The sequence below is a fragment of the Panicum virgatum genome, chromosome 5N (assembly GCF_016808335.1).
Source record: "Panicum virgatum strain AP13 chromosome 5N, P.virgatum_v5, whole genome shotgun sequence".
NCBI classification, from domain to species: domain Eukaryota; kingdom Viridiplantae; phylum Streptophyta; class Magnoliopsida; order Poales; family Poaceae; genus Panicum; species Panicum virgatum.
Window position 1 is genome coordinate 57,836,937 of NC_053149.1, and position 24,928 is coordinate 57,861,864.

General features: G+C 46.9%; 2 protein-coding genes and 1 long non-coding RNA gene across 4 annotated transcripts; all 3 read right to left on the reverse strand.

Annotated features, from left to right (window-relative positions):
* Positions 1-31: 31 nt before the first annotated feature.
* On the reverse strand, positions 32-2,752 carry LOC120673088 (protein NRT1/ PTR FAMILY 1.2-like). Its single transcript, XM_039953777.1, has 4 exons — positions 2,259-2,752; positions 1,816-2,033; positions 1,154-1,701; positions 32-1,078 (listed from the first exon to the last, which is right to left on the reverse strand). Exons 1-4 carry the CDS (start codon positions 2,350-2,352, stop codon positions 193-195), a joined length of 1,746 nt encoding a protein of 581 aa, XP_039809711.1. The 5' UTR covers positions 2,353-2,752; the 3' UTR covers positions 32-192.
* A 4,146-nt stretch (positions 2,753-6,898) lies between these two features.
* LOC120676049 (protein NRT1/ PTR FAMILY 1.2-like) lies at positions 6,899-9,367 on the reverse strand. The gene is made up of 3 exons (XM_039957265.1): positions 8,970-9,367; positions 8,661-8,878; positions 6,899-8,536 (listed from the first exon to the last, which is right to left on the reverse strand). Exons 1-3 carry the CDS (start codon positions 9,046-9,048, stop codon positions 7,061-7,063), a joined length of 1,773 nt encoding a protein of 590 aa, XP_039813199.1. The 5' UTR covers positions 9,049-9,367; the 3' UTR covers positions 6,899-7,060.
* A 613-nt stretch (positions 9,368-9,980) lies between these two features.
* On the reverse strand, positions 9,981-14,332 carry LOC120671867. 2 transcript variants are annotated; one of them, XR_005673894.1, is made up of 4 exons: positions 14,234-14,332; positions 13,464-13,594; positions 12,160-12,385; positions 9,981-11,536 (listed from the first exon to the last, which is right to left on the reverse strand). It is a non-coding gene; the product is annotated as an uncharacterized LOC120671867 (long non-coding RNA). The 2 variants fall into 2 exon arrangements; XR_005673895.1 differs by having other exon boundaries at positions 12,160-12,398.
* Positions 14,333-24,928: the final 10,596 nt, after the last annotated feature.

Sequence of the window (24,928 nt, forward strand, 5' to 3'; positions counted from 1 at the left end):
TAGTGACTTATATGAAGAGAACCACCGCACATTCAGGTTCCAGAAGTTCAATGCCCATCCCTGCAACTTCTTACATGGTAAGACCACAGAGGCGTCAGGTTCCAGTTCAATGCTTAACCTTACAAGCTGCTTCTTATACATGGTAGTAACACAGAGGCGTCCGAGCTAAGGCTTCGGCAAAAGATGACAAGACTAGAGCATAGGCTGCTCCCTGTCGTCGTCCTCTTCCCACTCCACGTTCTTCCCCTCCTCGCCATACACCCAGCAGCACCAGGCGAAGTAGACGAAGTTCACCACGCCGTAGCCCGTGAGCAGCCAGTAGTAGTAGTCGTAGTGCCCGGCGTTGAGGTCGTCGACGAGCCAGCTCGTTTTCCCCCCGCGCCTGCTCGCCGCCTGGACCACCTTCACGATAAGGGCGCCGGCCAGGTTGCCCACGCCGAAGGCCATGTACAGCAGCGACATGCTGAAGCTGGCCATGCTCTTGGGCAGCTCGGTGTAGAAGAACTCGATCTCCCCGATCACGCCGAACGCCTCGGCGAGCCCCACGAGCGCGAACTGCGGCACCAGCCAGAACGCCGAGATGGTGGCCCCGCGCAGCGCCCGCCGCCGCCGCGCGCCCTCCACGGCGGCGGACACGGCCGTCGACGCAGTGGCGAGGAGCAGGCCCCCGCCGATGCGCTGCTTCATGGTGAGCCCGCGCGGGTTGCCCGTGTGCCGCCGCAGCGCCGGCGCCACCCACCTGTCGTAGCTGGCCGACCACAGCGACATGGTGGCCATGTTGAACAGGGCCAGGGAGCCGCTGGGCACCTCGAAGTACCGGCCCCTGCCGACGCGCCGGTCCATGGTGTCGGCCTGCTTCACCGCGAAGCTCTGGTTCATGGCCAGGGCGAGGAAGATGGTGGACGACCAGATGGGCAGGACGCGGATCGCCGACTTGAGCTGCTCCACCTGGTCCACCGTGCACAGCCTCTTCCCGCTGCGGCCGCGCCGCTCCGGGGCGGCAGCGGAGGCCGCGCTGTTGCTGGGCGAGTCCGTGTCCTCCTTGGTGGCGCAGACCATGCACGCCTTGTTCAAGAACCTGAACGTCCAGCGTGAGAGTCAAATCAGTGAAACCAGCATGACGCATCGATTCTTCAGCACGTGACGTACGTACCTCAGCTGGTCTGTGGGGACAGTGAGCTTGGAGTCCTTGAGGTGGTGGTACACGCCGTCGCCGGTCTTGGCCGGCAAGCGCGCCCTGTGGTTCCTGATCGCCGCGCCGACGGCGGCGCCTATCCCGGAGAACATCTGCCTCTTGCCCTTTTCCTTGATGTAGAGGCCCGATCCCAGCAAGAAGCTCGCCGTGGAGAGCAGCATGAGGCCCATGGAGACGGCGAACCCGACGCTCCACCCGACGTTGTCCTGCAGGTAGACGATGGCCGTGACGGCGATGGTGAAGGCCACGCCGATCGACGCGTAGTAGGCGTTGAAGTAGGCCTGCAGGATCCTGGACCGCTGCTCCTTGGGGTGCCTCGAGAACTGGTCCGCGCCGAACGCCATGGAGCACGGCCGGACGCCGCCGGCGCCCAGCGACAGGAACGCGAAGCCGGAGAGCAGCCACGCGAGGTGCCTCGCCCCCGGCGGCGCGCACTGCTCGCCGTCGCTGCACGGGGGCGGATGCGCTCCGGGGATCGTGGCGCTCAGCCACAGGAAGACCATCCCCTGCGAAGCGAGCGCAGAAACGGAACCGATCGCTTCATGGCGTTAAGAAACTCCCTTGCTTCTTTCGAGTGAAGAAGAAAGGCGGTGAACCTTCGATCTCTGCTGCGCACTTACAATCAGGCAGGCGACGGAGCCAAGCGCGACGGCCACGAACCGGCCGAGGTACATGTCGGCGACGACGGCGCCGGGGATGGGCGCGAAGTTCGATATCGCGCTCCACACGAACAGCATCGTTTGGGAGGCGACGGTGCTCAGGTGGTACTTGTTGGTCAGGTACGTGATCATGTTGGTGTTGAGCCCGAATCCAGCAACTTTCTCCAGCATCTCATTCACTAGGCATCCAAAAACACGAAAGAAATTCACCATCAAAACCGAAGGGGGCTAATGGAAGTAAAGATGGTAAGATGACAAGATTCAGTGCAAACTTGAGGGCAAGTAAAGGGTTGCAGAAAACCCAAAAAGAAAAAAGAAAAAAAAATCGAAGGAAGAACACTATTGCCTCAGCATCAGTTTTCTTCTGAAATTCACTTGCAGTCAGTTTCGGAAGAGGAACTCACAGAAGATGAACGGGAGGGCTCTGTACCCGCCCTTCTTCCCTTTGAAGCACCCTCCTGCTGCTGGCTCAGTCTCAGCAGCAAGAGAGGGCTCCATGGCGAGACCAAATTAAACGCAAGCCGGCCAATGCCACTGAAAGATTTGGCCGGAGGAGCGCCGCTGGATATGATCTTGGCAGCAGGGCGCCGGGATCAGGCGCTAAATAGCTTCATCGGTAGACGGTAGGTAGGTCACAAGGCCGACAGCTACTAGTAGCTCCCGTGTAGGTGAATAGCTAGCTAGGAAGGAAACCCTCGCATGCGAGTTTTTCTTTTCGTCTGGAACGAACGCAGCGGCATGTGCACGCACTTCGCCATCGTTTCCGTTTGCTTGCACATCTAAGACGGCGGTGGCTCCTCTGAACTTTTTCCCCTTTGGATTCTGAGATTGACAAGTTCTGCCGAAATTCAACAAAGCAGGCTGCTATTTTGTGAATGATAGCGGAGTAACGGTGGAGCTCATCCGCGAGCTTTTTGCGGGTTTTGCGAGAGGAAGTTACATTTCTCTATCGCGCCATTTGCATACGCGCCTCATTATTCGTCCCTGTTTCGTCACTGATGAGTGAGCATCCTCTTCTCTCTTTTTTTCTTCTTTTTTTTTTGAAAAGATAGCATCTCAGTTTTGCACCCTACCTGATGATACAGCAGTGCCGCACCTAAGAGAAAGGTATGTGTAGCTGTGTACCCCCACTACTCCTTTTTGCAAGTGCAACCGTGTACAAGCTGCATCCAGTCTCTTCTCTGGCTGGATGAGTGATGCAGAGGCAGCAAAGTGAACAAGCTGCTGCTGATGTACTTGCATCACCATTTGGCCAAGTTCAGTTCGCCCACTCTACTTTTGTAGAGAGAGAGAGGGGGGGGGGGGGGGGATGATTGGCATACTAAAGCGGTGTCAGTGTCACGCGTTCAGCATCAACAGCACAAGAACAAAGCAACGAAAATTGGGCCGGGGGGCCCTGTCTGGTCCAGGCCCATCCAAATTCGACACGAGAAGAGACTGAACACCCAACAAACCACATACCGTCCTCTCTAAAAAAAAGCAAAAACAAAAAAACAAAACATACCGAAGATGCACGGCAACGCTCTGATCCCACCTCGCCCTCCTTTGACCCCGTTCGTCCCATCATCTCCGTCGCCGTCCTGGGCCTCCAACTCCATCCGAATCTCCTCCGGCTCCTGCATACCTGCAACTGCAAGGCAAAAGTTTCAGCAGTGAAAGTGCCTGGCGTTAACTGTTCCCACACGCCGACACTGGCACGCACTGACAGACACACACGCATGCGTCGCCCACGGCCACGGTGATGTGGATTTGCACTCGGTTCCGTGCCCTTTCCCCTCGCCACCGTTTGGCTTTGGCCCGGCGGCTACGCTTGCGTGCGCCGCGGCGACGCCGGCCGGTCGCTCTGAGATCAGCGCGGGAACGGACGGCCGTTTCGTGGGGGGCGCGCGGTTTCGCCAGGAAACCGGCGCAAAGGGCCCCCCGGAGAACGCCCGGATCACCGGGGGCTTGTCCTTCGGGGGATGGATAGAGAAGCAGAAAACAAGAGAGATAGAGCAGGCATCAGATACCTTTGCTTTGTTGGTGATCCCACTGTCAGACGCTCCTGCGTGTTTCTTCTTGCCAGTTTTCTGAGAGCTCACGACATGGGAGAAGTGAGTTGCAGCTGCACATGGATGGACATTTGAGATGTATGTCCTCAGTCCTCTCTGTGATGCTCCAATCTCCTGACTTGGCTTCTCTTATAAATGATATGGCAGCACTCCTGCCTTTACCTTTCAAAAAAAAAAAGGATGCTACAAGACGGGAAATCATCAGGAGTGATGACAAGGCGCCATGCAGAGAGGTCCAGTAAGACTTCAATGTGTGGTAAGTGGCAGCTGACTGTTGGGACTGGTAACGGCAATACGACGACAGCACATGGACTGCAGTGTGTTTGTGTTGACCACGAAGCCAGTGTTTTTTTTTTGGGCAGCTGTAACCTCAAGCAACTCCATTACTGCAGGTGCCACCGGCAACGCGGGCCAATTTGTCTGTTGTTTGGCCGTCAACAGAAGGAGCCATTTCTGCATTGAGCATGAGCTCACGCCGTGAGGTCACATGTGTGCAAATGCAGTACTGGAGTAATTGAAGATTACGGTGAATGTTGTGCGTATCGGGTTTTTCTTCTTGTTGTGGTTGTTTTCTTTTTGTGAGATGTTCACGCATTGATTGGAAGAGACTTTGTGAGGACAAATATCAGGTGCTCTCTTTTCCATTTAATTGGAAGAGATCCAGTTCAAGTTTCCTAGATGCAGTTGGGTTTATGGGCGCCCTCTGACATGCGCGGTCATACTAAGGGTGTGTTTAGTTGGTGAAAAAGTTTGAATTTTGATACTGTAGCACATTTCGTTGTTATTTGACAAATAATATTCAATTATGGACTAATTAGACTTAAAAGATCCAGCTCGTGCTAATCAGTTAGATTGTATAATTAGTTATTTTTTTAATTACATTTAATGCTTCATGCATGTGTTCGAAGATTCGATGTGACGAGTACTTCTGCATAATAAATCCAGAAGTATCTCTTCATGAACATTGGGATAAACGTATCAATGTAAATATGACATATTCTTCCCTCCATCCTGAAACAAATGTTGTTTTAGCATTCAAATTTTGTCCCACAAAAAATATTATTTTAGCTTGTAATGAGATCTATCTAATTAAAGCAATACCAAGTACCAAAAAAACATTGTACAAAAAAAAACATATAGAGCCAATCAAATATTTAGCACATGTTACTTTTCTATTTCCAATGCATAGGTATTCATTAAGGATCCAAAAAATCAAATAAATAATTTTCAATCATAAATTTTAGAAGTAATTAGGGGTACCAAAGTTATTTCTTAACAACACTTATTTTGGGACGGAGGGATTATGTATGATCGGTTCTAGTATCTTTTCTTCTTTAAATTCAACCTTTCTTCATGTTTATGTCTTTCAATTTTGTTTTAAGATGCGTGTCACAAAGACAGACTAGATACATTTATTATCAAGTGGGCTAGCAGTTTCATTTTTTATTTAAAATGAATTACTTATGTTTTTCAGATCTAATTAGATTTCTTTTATTTTTTTTAAATACAAAGCTACCTTTGAAACCACTCTAAGGGCTAAAACTTGTCCGCTTTCGATAGTCGGATGTTCCTCGTTATCCGGTTTTGTTGTTGAAAATTGAAATCAAACTTTTGAGATAGTTCAAGGATATAAACATTTTCTGGTTCATCATTCATGATCCATGGTACTTTGAACTACGAGCCTACCATTATTTTATATTAATTAGAATTAATAATATAAAATAAAACTTACAACTAATAATTATAATTATCAATCTTATGTTCTTTTTCATCCCACCCCTATACCTTCCTAGCCCTAAACCTAGCAGCCCTACTAGACCGATCTTTGCATACCCGTTCCTCATTTGACCATAAGAGATCCCTTTACAGGGTTTTTTATTTCTTTAATCATACATGAATACATGCGCACAATAGTATTTTTATATTTATAATAGCATAAATATATATTAATAATAATAGAAATGTTAATTTATAATTGTATATTGGTATACTTTAATATTTGTTATAATTAATTGTATATTGGTATACTTTAATATTTGTTATAATTACATAATTTAGATTCAGATTTATGGATTACTTTAAATTTAATAATAATATAATTAGATAATTTATATACAAATTTAGAGGGTTATTTGTATTATTTTTATAATGGCATATGTCTATTTACACGAAGATTAGGAGGTTACTTTTAGAATATTTTTTATAATGGTAGAGGTGGCTAATTTATTGGAAAATATATAACATATCTAATTAGTATTACGATTGGAGTGGTCAAATTGATGGTCAGATGTTTCTGATTTTTTGAGAATTTCCAAAAGTTTTCTATTTTTCTAGAGTGTTCACCTAACAATGTTCAAAAAGGCGCTAGGCGGTTCTAAGTGGTGATCCACCGCCTAGAGCCTAGGCGTTTCAAGGTGATTTGCTAGGCGGTGCCATATACATATGTATACCTTGTCATATACATCATATACTTCTAAAAGAAAAGGAAAATAGAGGCCCACTAAACCCTGAGTTGAAAAATATGCTCATCAAAGCAGCCCAATAGCCCAACAACCACCATGTCTCCTCCCTCCTCTCCTTCGTTCCCCTTCCCGATGCCCCTGCCTCTCCTCTCCTTCCCGACGCCGTCGTCCCTGCCTCCTCCTCGCCTCTACTTCCGCCCTTGCTCCTCCTCCTCCTCCTCCGCGCCTATCCTGCCTCCTCCTCCGCCAATTTCACCAAATAGAACTTAACTGTTGGAACAAAAGAGTTGCACAATTTGTGAACTTGAACTGGAATCATCTGCTTGATATCAAACTCCATCAGATGAGTTTGGTCCCCTTGAGACTCCAGGGACCATCACACATGACACATTAGAGGTGTTGGTAGTGGCACCGGCAGCTACGGAAAAGGAGACCGTGATGTGGGGAAGGGGAAAGTGGGTGGCGCAGGTAGGTAAGGGAACCTGAACACTGAAAAGTTCTATCTCTGAACTCTGAAGAATGCACGTAAAATGCATGCGACATTGCAGACTTGCAACAGCCGTTACCATATTAACATTTGAGGATTAGTTAATCTTAAACATTAGCATATATATGTTCGCATATTACCACGTCGATTTACACCGCTGAACGATACCATCCCAGATCAACGCTTGTTCATACTAGCTCAAAAGCCTAAATGATCACCGCCTTGTGCTGCTCCTCTCCTCCTTTGCCGTCCTCCTCCACCGCAGCGGCGTCGGCCGCCGCCACCCGGTTCTGGCTCTCCTCGCCGTACGCCCAGGCGCACACCACGAAGTACACCACGTTGGCCGTGCCCAGCACCGCCAGGACCAGGTAGTAGTAGTCGTAGCGGCCCCTGTTCAGGTTGCTCGGCAGCCACCCGTCGTGGCCGCCGCTCCGGGTCGCGGCGCCGATGATCGCGACGACGGCGCTGCCCAGCAGGGCGCCGAACCCGAGGCCGAGCGCCAGCAGCGACATCCCGATGCTGGACATGGTCTTGGGGAACTCGGAGTAGTAGAACTCGATCTGCCCGATCAGGTTCAGCGCCTCGGCGAGCCCCGTCAGGCAGTGCTGCGGCACCAGCCGCATGGCCGACATGTGCATCGGGGGCCCCGTGCGCGGGTCGGAGTCGCGGAGCCCCTCGGTGATCGCGGCGGCGCGGCGGACGCTCTCGGTGCGCGCGGCCATGGCCATGGCCACGGCGAAGAGCACCAGGCCGGCGCCCATCCGCTGCCGCAGGCTGAGCCCGCGCGCGTGGCCCGTGAGCCGGGACAGGGGCCGCACCAGCGCGCGGTCGTACACGGCCACCCAGACGGTGAGCGTCAGGATGCTGAAGACGCCGAAGGTGGCCGCGGGGATCTCCAGGCCGCCCACCTTCCGCTGCATCGTCTTCGCCTGAAGCGTCGGGAACATCTGCTGCCCGACGATCAAGCCGGGCAAGATCCCCGTCGACCATATCGGCAGCACGCGGATGACGGCCTTGGTGTCCTCCACCTGCTGCACCGTGCACAGCCTCCACGGGTCGCACGCCGCCCCGTCGGCGCTCAGCTCCTTGCCGGGGTTCCTAAGCACGCAGGCCTGGTTCAAGTACCTTAGCTTGTCGGTGGGAGTCCTGGGCTTGGAGCCGGCTTTGTTGTAGAAGCTCGAGGCGTCGGCCGCCTCCGGCGGCATGGGCTCGTGGCGGTTCTTGTAGCTGGCGACGAGCACCTGCACGAATCCGACGATGGCGCTCCTGTCGGCCGCCGCCTTGAGGTAGAAGGGCGAGCCGAGGAGGAACAGCGCGAGCGCGGTGACCATGAGCACCATGGGCACGGAGAAGCCGACGACCCAGCCCCTGGCCTGCTGGATGTAGACGACGACGGTGGCCGCGAACACGATCGAGAGGCCCAGCACCGTGTAGTACCAGTTGAAGAAGGTCTGCAGCGTCCGCACGTTCCTGGTGCTGTTGTCCCGCTTGTCCAGCTGGTCCGCCCCGAACGCCAGCGCGCACGGCCGGATGCCGCCTGAGCCGAGGGACATGAGCGCGAACGACGTGAACAGCAGCGGCACCTGCCACGGCACCACCACGCAGTCCGCCAGCCGCGCCGCGCACTCCGGGGTCCTCTGGTACACCGGCAGGATAGCCGTCAGCCACAGCAGACACATCCCCTGATCGATGATGAGCCGCGCCGACACGCCGCACCAAGAGCATGCAAGGATCATCAGCATGTATGATTGTGCGGGAACGAGACGCGGGGGTGGTTCTGATGAGTTCACCGTCGCCGGCGCTTACAGAGAGGCTGACGAAGGAGCCGAGGGCGATGACCCGGAAGCGGCCGATGCAGGCGTCGGCGAGCACGGCGCCGAAGATGGGGAGGAAATTGGAGACGGCGTGCCAGTTGTAGATCACGACGGCGGCGAAGGCGCTCGACATGAGGTACCGCTCGGTGAGGTAGAGGACCATGTTGGCCGTCAGCCCGAACGTGGCCACCTTCTCGAAGATCTCGTTCGCTGCCGCCAACGGAAATCAAAATCCCCATCAGATGTTAAAAACACAATTAAGCGCCTGCACCAGGCATGGCCGCTCGATGCATGCTCTTACAGATGATGAAGGGGATGGTTCTGAGGCCTCCCTTCCTCCTCGCCTTGGGGAGGGCTTCCTCCATGGCTGAGACCTCCATGCTCGCTGAGGACGGAGGGAGCGAGGCGGGCTACAACACTGCGCAACCAACAAGACGGGCTGTCGACTATTTATACGCAAGCCGTGTCCACTGCAGGCGGCCGTCACTTGTGATCTCAGTCTGATCTCTCGGTGCTCAGTGCTCACTCCCGGCCAGTTCCCCAAATCAAACCCGGCCTTCTCCCCAGCGCCTGACAGGGTCTCCTAATCTAATCCCTGACGGCTGCCGTCGACGACAAATAAATTGGTGATCAACTCCTGGCAAGTTCCTGCGTTCCAGTAGTTCGATTCGTGCTAGGGATGAAGCAGACGCAATGGATGATGGGCATGGACAGAGACGGACACGGGAACTGCTGGCTCCACCGCGGCAGTAACTGCGCTGAGGCTTGCAGTAGTTGGTGTGTGGGCTGGTCGTTGCTTGCCCGGATTCCAGCGGAGGTTGCACTGGGCTCGGCGCGGGCGTGGCTTTCGGCGCCCGTGCCGGACAACCTGATGGACGGGGGGTTCAATTTGGAGGCCGCGCAAAGATTATCACCAGACGTTGGGAGGTGTAGATACAAGGAACTTTCCAACATGGAGCGTAGGGAGATGGGTCTTTTTGTCCGCGTGTGCAGGTTGCCTGATAGTTGGATACTCCAAAGTCCAAACATCATCACAACACCTATTAAAATCTTGCGTAAAGTTTCCATAAAAAAAATCTTGTGTAAAGTACATTTAGTACTGTGTTATTTTAAGGATCTGTCTACCTGTGACTCGTGCATTTTAGCATCTGCAATTGCTCGAGTGATTTGGCTTGGCACAACACCCGATTCTGATAATCGAGTGTTGCGGCAGAATCTGTCACTCGAATATAGTAACCACAGGAATACTTATCAACGGTTGGAGAAAAAATAAAATAACAAATAACTGAACATAAAGTACCACACAAATACAAAAAGAAAAATAGAGAGATGACGACTTTATAATCTCCTGGTTCATACATATTTAGAAAAGGGTACATTCAACTTGAACAAAACACATAAAAAGTATTATAAGCAAACAATGATAACTAGCATATTTGGACCACCTCATATTCTCGTTTGCCCAAAAAGATGATATGTTCAGAAAAAGGATGCTCAAAACACACTGGTCATTTCTTCTGAGCAGATTTTGTCATATCATTCTCATAACCCTGGGGTGATGGTTATTGGTTAACATCATCACAAAACGGCAAATATCCTACACTGCATACCTGGTCAAAGAAAATCTTCTCAGATCCAACTCCGACATAATGAGCACGACAAAAATTTGCTTTCTCTGCATCTGGTCATAGAATGAATCCAAAATCCCTTGAAGGATCAACAGCAATACGATACAATGCAATCTCATTTTGACCAACAGGACTCTCCAAAGCTCTAACAGTCAACATGAAACAATTACTCTCTTGACTCGAAACAGACCAAGCAAGAATAAGGCAAATCTTGGGGGCCTTCTTTGATTCCAAGATAGATGAAAATATCTCAGGGCAACAACACAAAATCTCTTTTGAAAGCAGTTTCTGAAAGGTTACGAGACATTAGCGTAGATAGACAAAAAATGATTTGACAAAAAAAAACAAAATAGGGCATCTATGTACTAATTGCAGAAAACCTACACAGTTAAAACTAGATCAGACTAAGATCATACGTAATCAAAAACACAAAAATTGAAGAATCATCTTTTACAAAAAAAAATGCAGAATCCCATATATACTAGTCATTTCAGTGAACTATAAACTTCCTACAGGTCTCTACACAGGCTTAACTTATTCCAAAAAATAGAAGAGAAGAAAATTACAATATAAACAATCTAAAATTACACTTCACCTACAATCAAATTACAGTTGCAATCCCATGTAAATTTATCATGAAGCAACTATAATAACCAAAAGAAAAATGAAATTACCAAGAATAGTTCATCCCACTAACTAGAAGGGTTCTAGACTGCAAAAAACTGACAAACATATAACCAACAGGTTCAAAAGAAGAAAAAGCATATAAAAATAAACAGATATTTACTATAGTCAGTCAAATAGCAAATTTTCCTTTCGACTCTACATAAACCCTACATATGCAAATATAACCAACCAGATAGAAGAAAACAGATATAGCAAAAATTTTCTATAGTCAGCGTACTAAAACCCTACATATGCAAATATAATCAGTTAGATCAAAATGTACAAAAAAAACTACTTCTTGGGGTATTGAATATATTTAACAAAACAGAGTGAAAAATACTATACTTGCATCCAAGAAGCTCAGGTCAGATTGAAGACATTCCAACCCAATGGAATGGATCGGGAACTAAACCTCAGCAAAAAGGAGGCGGCAGAACAAAATCCATGGAGAAAACTCGAATGATAGATGGCTGAGAGGGGGTACGTACCAATAATCAACAGTATCAATGTGCATCAACATATTTCCAGGTGGGTCACTAATTTGCTCGTTTTGAGATGGTGATTTCTGGATGTCCTGCAAGGATCACTGCAGATTAGTGCACAAAATACCAACTTACAAATTGTATACTTTACAATACAATTATACTAAAATTATAGTTGAGTCTAGCACAAATTACGATTGATCAGATCATGTAAATATAGTAGAAATACACTGTAATTACAGTTCAATTAAACTTGCATTAACTTCCACACCAACGATCAACAGGATTTGGCATGCATCACCAAAAATGCAGGCCAGCAAGCAAAAATTGGTGTTTTGAGATGCTGATTTCCTCACTAGCAGTAAAAATAGTTATTCAGATTAGTGTGCAAAATGATTGAATCAGTAGACACACCTAGCTACATGAATAAAAAACTTGGAATCCTTGGGTCATCTAAAAGACACAGAAAAAAGAACTAGTACTAATTCATATATTGTGAAAACAAATTCTAGAGTGAGAGAGAGATAGCCTATTAATTGGGCTAGAACCACGCATCATAGGATGGACAATTTGTTAGATTGGTGGAAGTGTTTAAATTGCATACTTTACAGTACAAATATATTGAAATTATAGTTCACTTTAGCACAAATTACAGTTGAGCAGACGTGTAAAATATAATACAAAGAAACTATAATTACAGTTTAGTTAAACATACATGAACTTGCACACCAATAATGAACAAGATTGATATGCATCGGCAAATTTGCAGGGCACACAACAAAAAATGATGTTTTGAGGATGCTGATTTGCTGACTTTCAGTAAACACTTACTCACATTACCGAGCAGAAATGATTGGATCATCTGAAAGAATAATTGGGTGATAAGTAGACACCCCCCTAGCTGCCCGAACTAAAACTTGAAATCCTTGTATCATCTGAAACTGCACAAAAAACCTAGTGCTGATTCAGATACATTGAAAACAAAATTTTGGAGTGAGTGAGAGAGAGAGACTATATATTAATTCTAGGAGATGCACATATCATAGGATGGGTAGTTTATAGATTGCACAAAAACCATCTTGAAAATGGCATACTTTACAGTTCAATTATATAGAAATTACAGCTCAATATTGTACAAATTACAGTTTCCATAGGCATATAAATATAGTACAAAAAAGCTATAAATAAAAAGACATAGGGGGCAGGACACAACATTTTAGTACAGCTCAATATAGTACTCTAGTCATACATTTTATTTACTGAATGATTCATACACAAATGAGCTCCTGACATGACTGTGGTGATTTCTAAAAATATAATTTTACAGAAGGGCTTGACACAACATACAGATAAAGTACCCTTTCAGCTAAAAAACTTGGAGACACATACTGATGTACAACCACTTGGAAACCAAAATATACAGGTAAAAAAGTTTGTGTACAATATTTATTAATACTTTGGTGCGCAAATGCTCAATAGTTGAGGTCAAATATGCAGATGATGACTTATGAAGGGCAACAAACAGTTGCGCTATCAGAGTTGAATGATTATCTAAATTCAGTTTTTCCCAGCAGTCAACCAGTACGTGCTTTATCCATTTCTATAAAATATGAACAAAAGTGATTAGCTAACATAAAAATATAAACACAGAACAAGAACTCTATGCAGGGTACATACATAGGCCTTATGAAGAAGCAAATAAGAAATTCGCAAGAACAGGACAACACAAAAAGACTTCAGCAAGGACATCCTGCAGGTTTCATGGACATGGTGACTAGTGACTACAGCATATGGTTATGAGGTCCACAGAAAACCATAATGCAAAAACTACTTGAAGCTTTCGTCCAATAAAAAGAAGGTAATGTTTTGAAATATTTGTTGCAAGAAATTTTTGCTGAACACTGCAATCCTACATAAAACTATGGTGCTGGATGTGGACTAACTGATTCAGCACATGAAGAACATGAGGTTAGTATAGATAAAATAAATTATTTTAATTAAAAAACAAATAATACTAACCGAATGAATTATTGGAAATGAAGGTGACCATGTACAGCAGACTGAGGTGAAGAATGAATGATGTCATTATCTTCAACTTCTATTTTGGATCTACGATAATCTAGAAATCCTCTTCGTCTTCTTGTTGCCATCTACAGCACAACATATAGGTGACTAAATGAATTATGCAAAAAAATTAGAAATGAAAATGAGCAAAAAAAAAGTGGAATGATCTAGCAGACCTGAAAAATATACATACAAATCTATAAGTAAAATGGAGCGCGGAAACATGAAGAAGCGCGGAAACCAAATACTAGAACATGAGATTGGCCAACATGTCAGATTAGTAAAGGAGGGCGACGCACGCGAATCAAAACAAGGTCAAAAAAAATTCTCAGAAACCACCAACAAAAATAAGCGCCGAAAATAAATAAAAAACTCTACCGGCCGTGTGAAACGGCCCCACCGTTTTTTCATTAAGAGGAAGCCTAACCGGATTATCCGGGTAGAGAAACCCGGAACCCTGTAAGCCGCCAACAACACTGATACCCACCTAAACAAGACCGGAATCAACACTAGGACACAGCTACGCGACCGGAGCATATGCTGAATGGGGAGGCGACGCGGGGGATCAAAGCAAGGCAGAAAAAAATCCTCAAAAACATCGACAAATCAGCGTCCAAAACAACCCCCTCCCCGAAACAACTCTGATCCCCAACCAAAAGCACAACACAGGCAAGTAACGCGAAGAAGCAACAAGCAAACCAAACGCGAGAGGGAAATCGATGCACCTCGCCAGGTCGATTTGAATCGCCTCCGCGTGGAGCAGACGAGAAGAAGAAATGGGGAAAGTGAAATGAGCTGGGTCTGAACGAACTCAACTCCCGACGCCGCCCAACCCAGTGTAAGCCTGTTCGGCTGATCGGTCTCGGGTTGTCTCGACTTGGTTCGGGTTATTTTCTCTCACATAATACTATTTATTCTACCAGCCGAACACTATTCATCAGATCAGCCGAACAGGCTCAAAAAGAAAATGGGCTCGGTTCCCAAAATCAAATAAAGATGCTGCCAAACTAGGCCCACAAACATGGCAGCCGACCAAAATAAATCGCCCACTAGGCAGATCCGACGAGCATAGGCAACCACATCAGATATCTGACGGTGGCAAAATCGAGTGACAGAGGCACTAGAAACACTCGAGCAAACTATAGCTTTATCCTATTTTAATTTAGGGCTTAAAACATGTCAGCATAAAGACATGGCTCTTTCCCCAGTTTGCTATTTATGGAGCCATTAGGTACGTTTTCTGGACCTAGGAGAGGTGGGGACGACAACTCAAGCAAAAGCTGTTATTCTTGTGTACTAGATGAGTCTTAGCTAGCTTAGCATCTAGTTTGGGCACTAGTACATTACAAACTAGCAAGATGATCTGCGCAAATAGGGCGGGTTGCTAGTTTATTTGTTATTCTCACATTTTTAATTTTAAAAACCGCATCACCAAATATGGATGTAAACGAATTGAATACAGTCCGATATCTACGGATAAGCATATTGATCGTTATTTTTTCTACTAGGATCCAGGTCGGGTACAGATGGAATGCGTCGGATAAGATAAAAATAGATGTTGACATCATAAAAATCCGAGTTTTGATATTCAGATTCAGATATGGTGTTAGACGCTGAATATTCAGAGTTAGATATCAACAAATATTTACCCCTCTAAATGAATCAGAACTCAAATAGGGACGGATATCATTGTCGAACAACTGGTGTTTGAGATATTGATAATATGATAGACCGCATGTCAAGACTAAACAAATGTCACAGTCAAGCCAATACTTATCTTTCGATCAATTATGATTGATATGTAACATTTAATCTTTATTTATTTGTAACTCAACCGAAAACAAAAGCATGCTTCTTTCTAATATGTTTGGTTATATGTTATTTATATTTGTCCTATACTATTTATTTAGTTACTTTTCTTCATAATTTGTTTTTAATCGCTATTTTGTTAAACTTATCTATTTATTACTCATATTCGATATGGATTTTTTGGTCAATTACTAATTGTTTTATATTTTTGGTTTTGAATTTAATTAGCTATCTACTAATAGTAACTTTTTTTAACAAATGCTACTTTTCTTATTTTCAAAATCCTGAATTTAGCTATTTACTAATCATATTCAACATAGACACTTTGACTAAATCCTAATTTTCTCATTTTATTAATTTCAAATTTATCTATTTACTAATCATATTCGGCTCGGACACTTTGGGTCATGTCCTATTCTATTTAGAAAAATCAATTCTAAAATTAACTATTTATTAATCTTATTTGATATGGACTCTTGATTGAGTTTTATTATTTCTAATTCTAAATTTATCTATTTACTAATCATATTCGGCATAAACTCTGTTCATATCCTGTTTTTTCTTAATTTTTTAGTTTCGAAATTAGTTGTTTAATGATCATATTTCACATGGACTCTTGAGTTAGATTAGATCGTTATATCTTCATAAAATCCATGTGCAAATCCTTCTCTTTCTTCGATTAGTGAAGAAATTTCTAGGTCCTCTCGGCACACATTGTGGCTTTGTTTAACACTCCACACATTGTGGCTTTGTTTAACACTCCCTTGTCTATAATTATTTCTAAAGCGAGTAAGATTTTTACCTAAGTCTTTTATTTGGTATTTCTTGTGTTATTGACATGTGGGCATTAGTCCATCCCGTATGCGAGTCACACCATCCACGACTTCATCACATAGATCTCGACAAATTAATACACGGGCAACTATATGTATCTAATACTTATACCAACTTTATCTGTAGTAACGCAGGGTATCATAGCCTAGTTAATCTATAATACCTATTAAGTTAGTCCCCACTAAAAGTCATTAACTCTATTTCTTTCAACATGCAAGCTATCCACGTCATCATCCACTAGGACCAAGAGTCATTAATTCTATTTCTCTCAACATGCAAGCTATCCACGTCATCATCCACTAGGACTTTCTATTTATATCTTCTAGCGGTTTTCTGTGCACAACCACAAGTCACTATTGTAAGACATCAATTCTAGTGCAAATAATTCCTCCACCATAACAATCACACCTGAAAGGAGCTGAAGAAAACCAAAGGCTGTCACTGCAATACGAAGAAACCCAAAAATCGTCCCTGCAATCGAGTTTAAATAACTCCACTCCACCTCCGACATGCCCTGCCCTACTCGGCACGGCTGTAGCTAAGGGCACTGTCGACTTCATCTTCGGTAACGCCGCCGCCGTGCTATAGGGCTGCAACCTTCATGCCCGCAGTCCGCTCCCCAACCAGAGCAACATCTAGAAAAAAAGAAGATGAAAGGTCTTTGGTGGTGTTTACGCTCATCTTCAAGGTGTTTGGTTTTCAATCTCCTTTTTTATGGTTTTATGATGGGGGGAAGAGGTGGGCAAAGAATAATATAATAATAAGAATACAAGGATATGGATTAAAGGGAGAAAAAGAAGAAGAAGAAGAAAAGAAAGGATAAAAGGAAAAGGTAGAGAAAATAAATAGGAAAAAATAAAATGAGAGAGAAAAAGAGAAAAGTATAAAGAAATAAAAAGAAAAAATTGTCTTATACTTTATGAGTGCTATTTTGTCGTTAATCTTTTATTTAACTAAAAATATTCCTTCTATGTTTTAAGTCCCGCAGCAACACGCGGGGAAATGGGGAATCACCTAGTATAATAGATAGATGCGACCAAAGCTAAGAGCTGATTAGGGGCATTCCGTTGTATCCAAACAGTAGGTCCGGTTTGGATCCTCCTAACTTATTACGGGTAGCTAGGAAGTGAGCATGTAGCTTTCTATAAACTAGGTAGTTGAATAGTAAGTTGGGTGGTTTGGATGAGTCAGCGTACCCTCTCTTAGATGGAGAGCGTGACAGGGATACCCATACCCTAGAACATAGCAAGTGGCAACAATGGATGGACAGCACCATTTCCCATATTTAGGTGAGAGCCATGGAGGGCATCATGTCCCCGGCCCCCGGCTGATTGATGTGCACCAAGTACCGACCGACCTATCACTATTTGCCGTGTTTTCTCACGTATTTCGCCGTGAGATAATGAGAATACAGAGCTGCCGCGCCTGCCGGCCGGGAGGAGGAAACCGCTAGCTAGGGCGTATCTATGGATTTGGGTACCCATGGGCCATGGAAGAATATTCGCGCATAATCACAGCTCGAGTGCTCACGACGTACGAACTACTGGACATTTTTGCACGGAGGGCGCTGCGGCGGCGCACATGCGCTGTAACACCCCGATATTTGCCGGGGTCGCCAAGGCCAAATTGACCACGGCGCCGCGCGCGCGCGCCACGCGTCCGCGCCAGTGCCGCCACGCGTCGTCATCCCCTGCACGCTCGACGAGGATGGCCGCCGAACCGCCACGGCGATGCCGTGACGACCCGAACGACTGCACCTCGCCCGTTCTCGCGTTCTTGACCGCCTAGACCATTCCCGCAAGCTCAGAGCCGTCCTTGACCTTCTCTTCGTCGCTCCTGAGCCCGAGAGCCGAGCCCCGCGCGCCCCTTTGCCGAGAACAGTCAGCGCCGCCCGCCATTAGCGCCGCCGCTCGCCGGTCTCCCGTGGAGCTCTCTCCTCCACCCTTCCTCGCGCCCAACAAACCCCGCAAAGAGCTTCCTTGACATCTGTTGGTGCTCCCCGACCCGCTCGCCGCCGCCCAGGCCTGCTGCACCGCCGCCGCCGCCGCCTACAGCCGCCGCCGGAGTCCTGCTCCGCGGGGAAACCCCAAGCCGGCCTCCCCAACCCCGTCCAAGACCATCTACAGGTCCCTCTCGACGTCCTCTTGCTCCTCCCCCTATTCCCCCTCGCCGCCGGCCGCCGTAGGTGCCGGAATCCGGCCACCACTGCCTCCCCTGTTTCAAACCCCGACCAGGGACCCACGGTGAGAAGAAATAGAAGTTCAGGGGTCTAGATGCAAGATTTCCTTTCCTTTTTCTTTTGTTTTCAAAAACAGCAAACTTGTAAATTCCATATAAAATCGTAGAAAAATCTGAAAAATGCAAACTAAAATGTTTTGGAATCCTTAGATCAAAACCTACAACTTTTGTTACAGCCACCTGTTCATATTATGCTTCTATTTTAATCTAGGAAAAAGATTAGATTACATAGGTTATAATTATTCTAGGAGTTCTACTCACTATCTATGGGTTATTTTTGGTGGGTAGCTACTTCATGCTATGCTTAGATTTGTGTAAAAATTTGAGTACCAGTTAATACTTTTAACTAGGTGAAACTCTAGTCTAGGCTAGATCTAGTAGAATAATGTATTCTTTTATTTCTGGATGTTATTATTTAGATATATTGATGAAACTTTTTCTGTGTATTTCCAATACTAAATGAACACCACTATCCAAATCTCGTTAATTATAGATTTGTTTAGCTATTTCTTTTATTTAATCCTTGTTTAGTAGGCTTTAATTATGAGAAATAATTTATGTTGTTTTTAAATCATGAAAATATTTCTGAGTGTTCTTTTTGAATATCTTAGCTTGTACATGAAGTTTGAGCATCAGTTCATGACTAGAACAGAAGTTAAAAATGAATCTTTTTAGATTGATGTCTATTTTGTTTATTTTCTCAGAATTAATTATGTGTAGATAAAATTATGAAAAATTCACAGTAGCTAATTTATCCCTGTGTCGACCTCCTGTTAAATTTTCAGCTTCTGTTTTGCTCTGGTCTGACCTATATAATTCAATCTTGTTCTAGGAGTTGTCTGAATGAATGAATTGTTCGGATTAAATGGATGCATGAAATGACATGATTTTTACAGAGTAGATTGGTCTTTGTACCTTCTGTTTATAATAATTTTTTCTGAAATTTTTGGTTGTTTATGTACTGAGTTAGTTAATTATTAATAAGCCATGACCTGCATGTTATAGAAATCAACTACTGCTTGTTTGTGCAGTTAGTGAACTTCTTTTGTGCCGTTGATCATAATGCCATGGGTAGTTAGAAATGTAGTTAACTACTCTATAAATGATTGCCCATGTGATATGATTGTTTGCTACTTGTTAGACTACAACTTTATCGTGAAGGAAAAATAATAGCATCTATATTGTTGAGCAACTCAGAACTGTGCATTCATACATATGCATTGCTGCATTTCATTTAGGTACGATAGATGAACCTCGTGAGGGATGTGACATTGAAGCCGAGCCAGAAGACGGTGAATGGTGGACCCATCTAGAAGATGGATGGATGGATTCCGATGTGCATGACCGAAGGCAGGTGCTCGCCAAGCGAGTATCATCTAACTAACACTGACTCAGTGTTCATCCCAGGCAAGCCCCGGTGCACATCCTTTTAATTCAAACTATGACACCTATATCATATTTCTATTATTTGTGCATTAGGTTCAGGAATTATTTGAAACCCTAGTTGCATGATCCCTAGGTCTCCTCGAGTTATATTAGTATGTAGAGGACGATAGAAATGCTATGCTTAATACAACTCGGTAGAAGACGAGTGATTTCGGGTCACTCGCGAGATATAGGATTTCTCGTTATTTTGAGTATATGGAATATTGGAATAGATTGGATAAGGAAAAGAAAATGGAGACCGGGCGGGGAAAGGCTAGCCCGCCTGTGTCGGTTAAGGACCGTTCGTTGCCTGGCCCTGTGATCGAGTTTGAATTGTACTAACTGCATGCCGGGAGTAGGAGGTAGTCGAAACCGGTAAGCCGAGTACTGCCTTGCTTCGAAAGTACAGGAACCCGCACCCAACTCCTGGGGCGAGTCGAGTAGTCGCGGAGAATTGGGATGCAGATGTTTACTTTTGGTGGTCTCACGTTGAGCTCGGCTGACCATATGTCGTTGGGCTGGTTCCTGTAGTTCGAGGCGGGGAGGGGAATGGTTGGCATGTATAGTCCGACGGGGCAAATACGTGCCGTGTTGGTTAGGTCCACCTTGCAAGGTTAAATCGGATCGATCCGCCGTACGTCGCATCTCGGATATGAGCACCTTGATCACAGCACCACATCGTAGTGATGCTATATGGAATTTAAATGATGGTTAGGAATTAATTATCTTGTTTTAATATTTCAATGTTTGCTATGGTTGCTTAGAAGGTGCAAATGCTAGTTGATGGTTTAAGCATATGGAAACTTGGAGCTAAAATATTGAAATTAAGGATCCACTTTTAGAAGCTTTTTCTGCAAAATAACCACCAGCCAAATGCCTTGCATGTCTAGATATGTGGGCTAAGTTATACCCACTGGTCGGGTAAGTCTTGCTGAGTATTAGTATACTCAGGGTTTGTTGTTTACCCTGTTTCAGGTATAAAAGCTAACCAGGATTAACATCGGTGGGCTCGATGTGACGTCCTCACGTCTCCGTAGTTATCGTTTTTTTTATCAATTTATTTCAGCTGATTTCTAATGAAAATCTTCCTCAGGTCATATTCTCTTCCGCTGCTGTCATTTATTTTATATAAATTCCAAATTTAAAGCTGTTTTGTAAATATTTATGCTATTTCTATTTTTGTGAAATTATATTATGCTGGTACCGTCTGTGCTCGCCGTCGCGCGAGACTTCTGGTGTGTTTCGATCGGCCTGTGGGTTGGAAACAGGCTGTCAGGTTACACTTAATTAAGCTAATGCGCCTGATGCGTTCAAATGATGGCCATTACGCTTAATTAAGCCGTTTAACTTGGCGGTTCTGTCACATGCGCGCGGGAGGCGTCGCAGCATTGGGTGCATCGATGTCGCGTCGACCGTTTTTGATTGGACGCATCGATCGCGCGGGTCCGGCCGGTCGCCGAAAGGGCGCCACGAGGCGGGTCACCGATCCTTGCAGCCCGAGACCCCTCCTTTCATTCAGAGGTAGAGTAGCTAGCAGTAGCTTCTTTAATCTCGCAGGCTGCAGCACGTTGCTGTACAGGAAAGATGTGAGAGGCATGTATGCTGGCGCCATGAGCGAGAGGTCGAGAGCATCTCTCGCTTTGGCGCCCCGGCCGGCGGTGGATTCCACCGAGGCACGCCGAGGACCGGCGTAGCCCAAAAGCGAAGGGACACCGTCGAAAGCGCGTTTGTCGATCCCCAGCTCCGATCAGGCCGTTCACGATCGGCACGCAGAGATCGATCGAAATCATCACCAGCGCGCAGCCGTGCATATCGAACCCCGGAAGCGGGCCGAAGTTCGGCAGGCGTATGATTGCTGCGGCGGCCGACGGCGGTGACGACGACGTACTCCTTGGATTGGACTGGGTCGCGCCAGGCAAGGGGACACGTCCCCCGCGCCCGGCGGCGGCGTCACGGCCCCATAATGCCACGCCCGCCACGCCCGCCGCGCCGTGGCAGTTGCGACATGCATGATGATAGGACAGCAGAACATTGGCGGTCTCGATCCGATAGGTATCCGGGGGGATCGAGCCCTCCTCATGACCAGCAGCCATCGCAGTCCCCGGCCGATCGATCGACGTGGCGCGCTGCGTCCTCGTCGCGGCCAAAGTTTGTTGGCCGACGACGCGGCATCCACGTACCCACCAGGCCACCACGCCCGCGCGCGAGCTCCCGCGCCAAAGGCGTGAGCGGTGACCGGGCGGGCGGGGCGCGTGCCGCGAGCTTCTGGGGATAGGCGACGCCTCCGTTGGCATCAGCTCGCGGAACCGAACCCCTGGGCGTGTACGTAGGCATGCTGGCGGGGTAGTTCGACACGCACGCGTCATGGATGCCGTCGAGCTAGCCAGGGTGACGCGCGTGAAGTGGAGCACAACCGCGCGGGCGCCGCAGTATATTGTTGCTGCCGTTTGCCGGGCGTGGTCGCGCGCATATCGGATCGGGCGGCGGCCACGAGATCCCCGGAGCACAGCCGAGCCTCATCAGGGTCTGGTTCTGATTGGGTCCCCCAGGGTTCAGCCCAAAACCTAGCCCGAGGCCCCACTCAGAGCCCAGCCCAGCCCAAAACCTTCTTGGTAGTTGGTACGACCAGACGACCAGTACCAACTATGGATATGAATAGACTGGTACAGACGCCACGGGTGCATATGAATAACGCTCCGTCCGATCGATACATACCTGCCAAGCTGCCATGCCTATCAGAGGTTGCTGTTTTCTTCTCTACGCGTAGGAGTAGTTTGGGTAGGAGAACTAGCTAGGAGTATTCTCGGTGTGCATTTGGCGTCACCAAATTTCACGAACTAGCCATCGAGTTCGAGTAGTCGAGTAGCTGCTACGATGAGATATCTCTACATGGCTAATTTCGCTTTCAAGGCATGTCCATCATTGTACGTCTGGTTGTCACACGCAGAGAGCCATCCGGGGCCACATACCGGCAGAGCGCCACGTGGCTAGCTAGCCTACATTCATTCCGAGTCCCGGCCCCTTCTCGGCCTCGTACTCTTTCTTTTCGCCGGACGACGTTGCTGTACAGGAAGGAGGAAAGACAAGGTACGTGAGAGCATCTCGCTTTGGCGCCCCGCGGTGGATTCCACGGAGGAGGCGCGTAGCCCCCAAAGGGACGAGACCCACTGGAAAAGCATGGTTTGTCTCCAGCCGAGCCGGGTCAAAATCAGGCAGCGACCGGGGCCGTCGTCTTACGATCCACCGACCGATCAGCTAGCGCACAACGACACAAAGCTGAAAAGGCACGCAGCAGAGGTATGGTATGGACGTATGGTGAAGGCGCGGACGGACGTGTGAAAGGGAACAAAAAATCTCTCCCATGAGCCATGCCACGCAGGCTCTGATGAACCTGAAGAAAGATCCGCTCGCGTAGCAAGAGATATCGAGGCCGCCGTGCGATCCGAACGCGCGTCGTGTTGCCGGCCGGGGGGGGCGGTCGCGCAGCACGGAACGGCCGGTTTTCCGATGGCTCGGTCCGTCGGTCGCCACAGGGGAGGGCTTGTATGGACAGACCGGTCCGACGACCCTGGAGCTAGCTGCTCGCGGCTGGCGCGTGGCAGCAGCTTCACGCCGTGCCCTCATCCAGAACCGCGCTCGGTCAGTGCCGTCTTCTTTCCTAAATGGGCCGAAAATAAATTTAACTTCTCATTAAGTGATCACTAGTGGGCTTTGGCGATCCAAGAATACAGTGCCCTCGGTCCAGTCCACTATAATCTCTCATCTACATTCAGTGGATCACTTGAGCAGAGCAAACCCAGCCCAAATATTCCTGAAATAAACTCATCCAGGTTGCACGAGATATGCCTTTTAGAGAGATATCTCGGGAAGATGAGGAAGCATCTTGCAGAAGCCGGTTGTATGGACTATGGAACATGGTTGTCCAGAACAGAGGCAAGTTTAATTGGTAATGCTTGATGAACCTACTCTGAACTACTGTAGAGGAGTCTCATCCCCGAAACCCTAAACCCTAAGACCATGTCTCGCATGATAGGAGGATCTCGACCAGCCCCACACCAGCCCTCCTGAACAACCGGTCACGGCGGAATCAAACATGCACCTGCATAATGAATGAAGCAACTAGAACACGATATCAAATCAAACGTAAGGCAATAGAACGTTATGTAAGTTTCAAACTAGGTTCAACAAAAGACGGGAGGGATACGACCAACATATTCTATCACAAAATATATATAGGGTTTAGGGTTTATGATTTAGTCACTGATTAGACCATGTCCCTGTATGTAGGCACTGAGTCCAGTCCGCATAAACTGTACTGGAAATTCTCATAGTGGTTAGAGAATTCGTTGCAGTTGCACAATCCTGTTGCAAAGCTTCCAAGGCCTGCAGATTCTCATCTAATAATGGAGTTCCACTAGATATAATTCTCCTTCAGCCACCCACCAAAACATCAGCCACCGTCAGTTTCTCACTGCAGGCCACCATACTTCTTTCTTACCTGTGCCAAAGCGGCAAAGCCCTCTGTCATTGATCAAGACTTCTATCAAGCACCATCATGTAAGTTGCACTCAGGAAACACAGGACTGTAGTCAGTCAGCCAACATACACCCAGTAAAAATCTATAAAAGTGACAGGAGCTGGAAACTGACAAACCGGTTGCCCTGCCAGATTCACATGTACTACATAACTACATAAGCTTGCAATGTGCGACCAGGTCAACAGGGCGAGGTTTCGAGTTACCGAGTTTATTCTGTGTGTACTATTCAGGCACACAAATCCATCAGCTGCAGAAGGACGTCGATTAACTTCAGTATGGAGCCATAAACTTCTTTGTTTAGATGAAACGGTTTCTCCGGATTGCCTTTTCGTCCTCTCTGATCTGCATCTCCTCAATGAATTGTTCCAAGCAGTTCAGCCAAGAACGCAGATCCCGTTGCAATCGTAGATGGAAGCTGAGTGGCCTTGATTGCATTGAAGTCAGAATTTGAATACCAAGATCTACGGGAATGCACACTTGAAACCGAGCTAGGCATGCAGTGATGACACGAACACTACTCATCAGGAAAAAAGAAGACTGCTACTGCTACTGAAATGCTGCACAAGGACACTTGTTG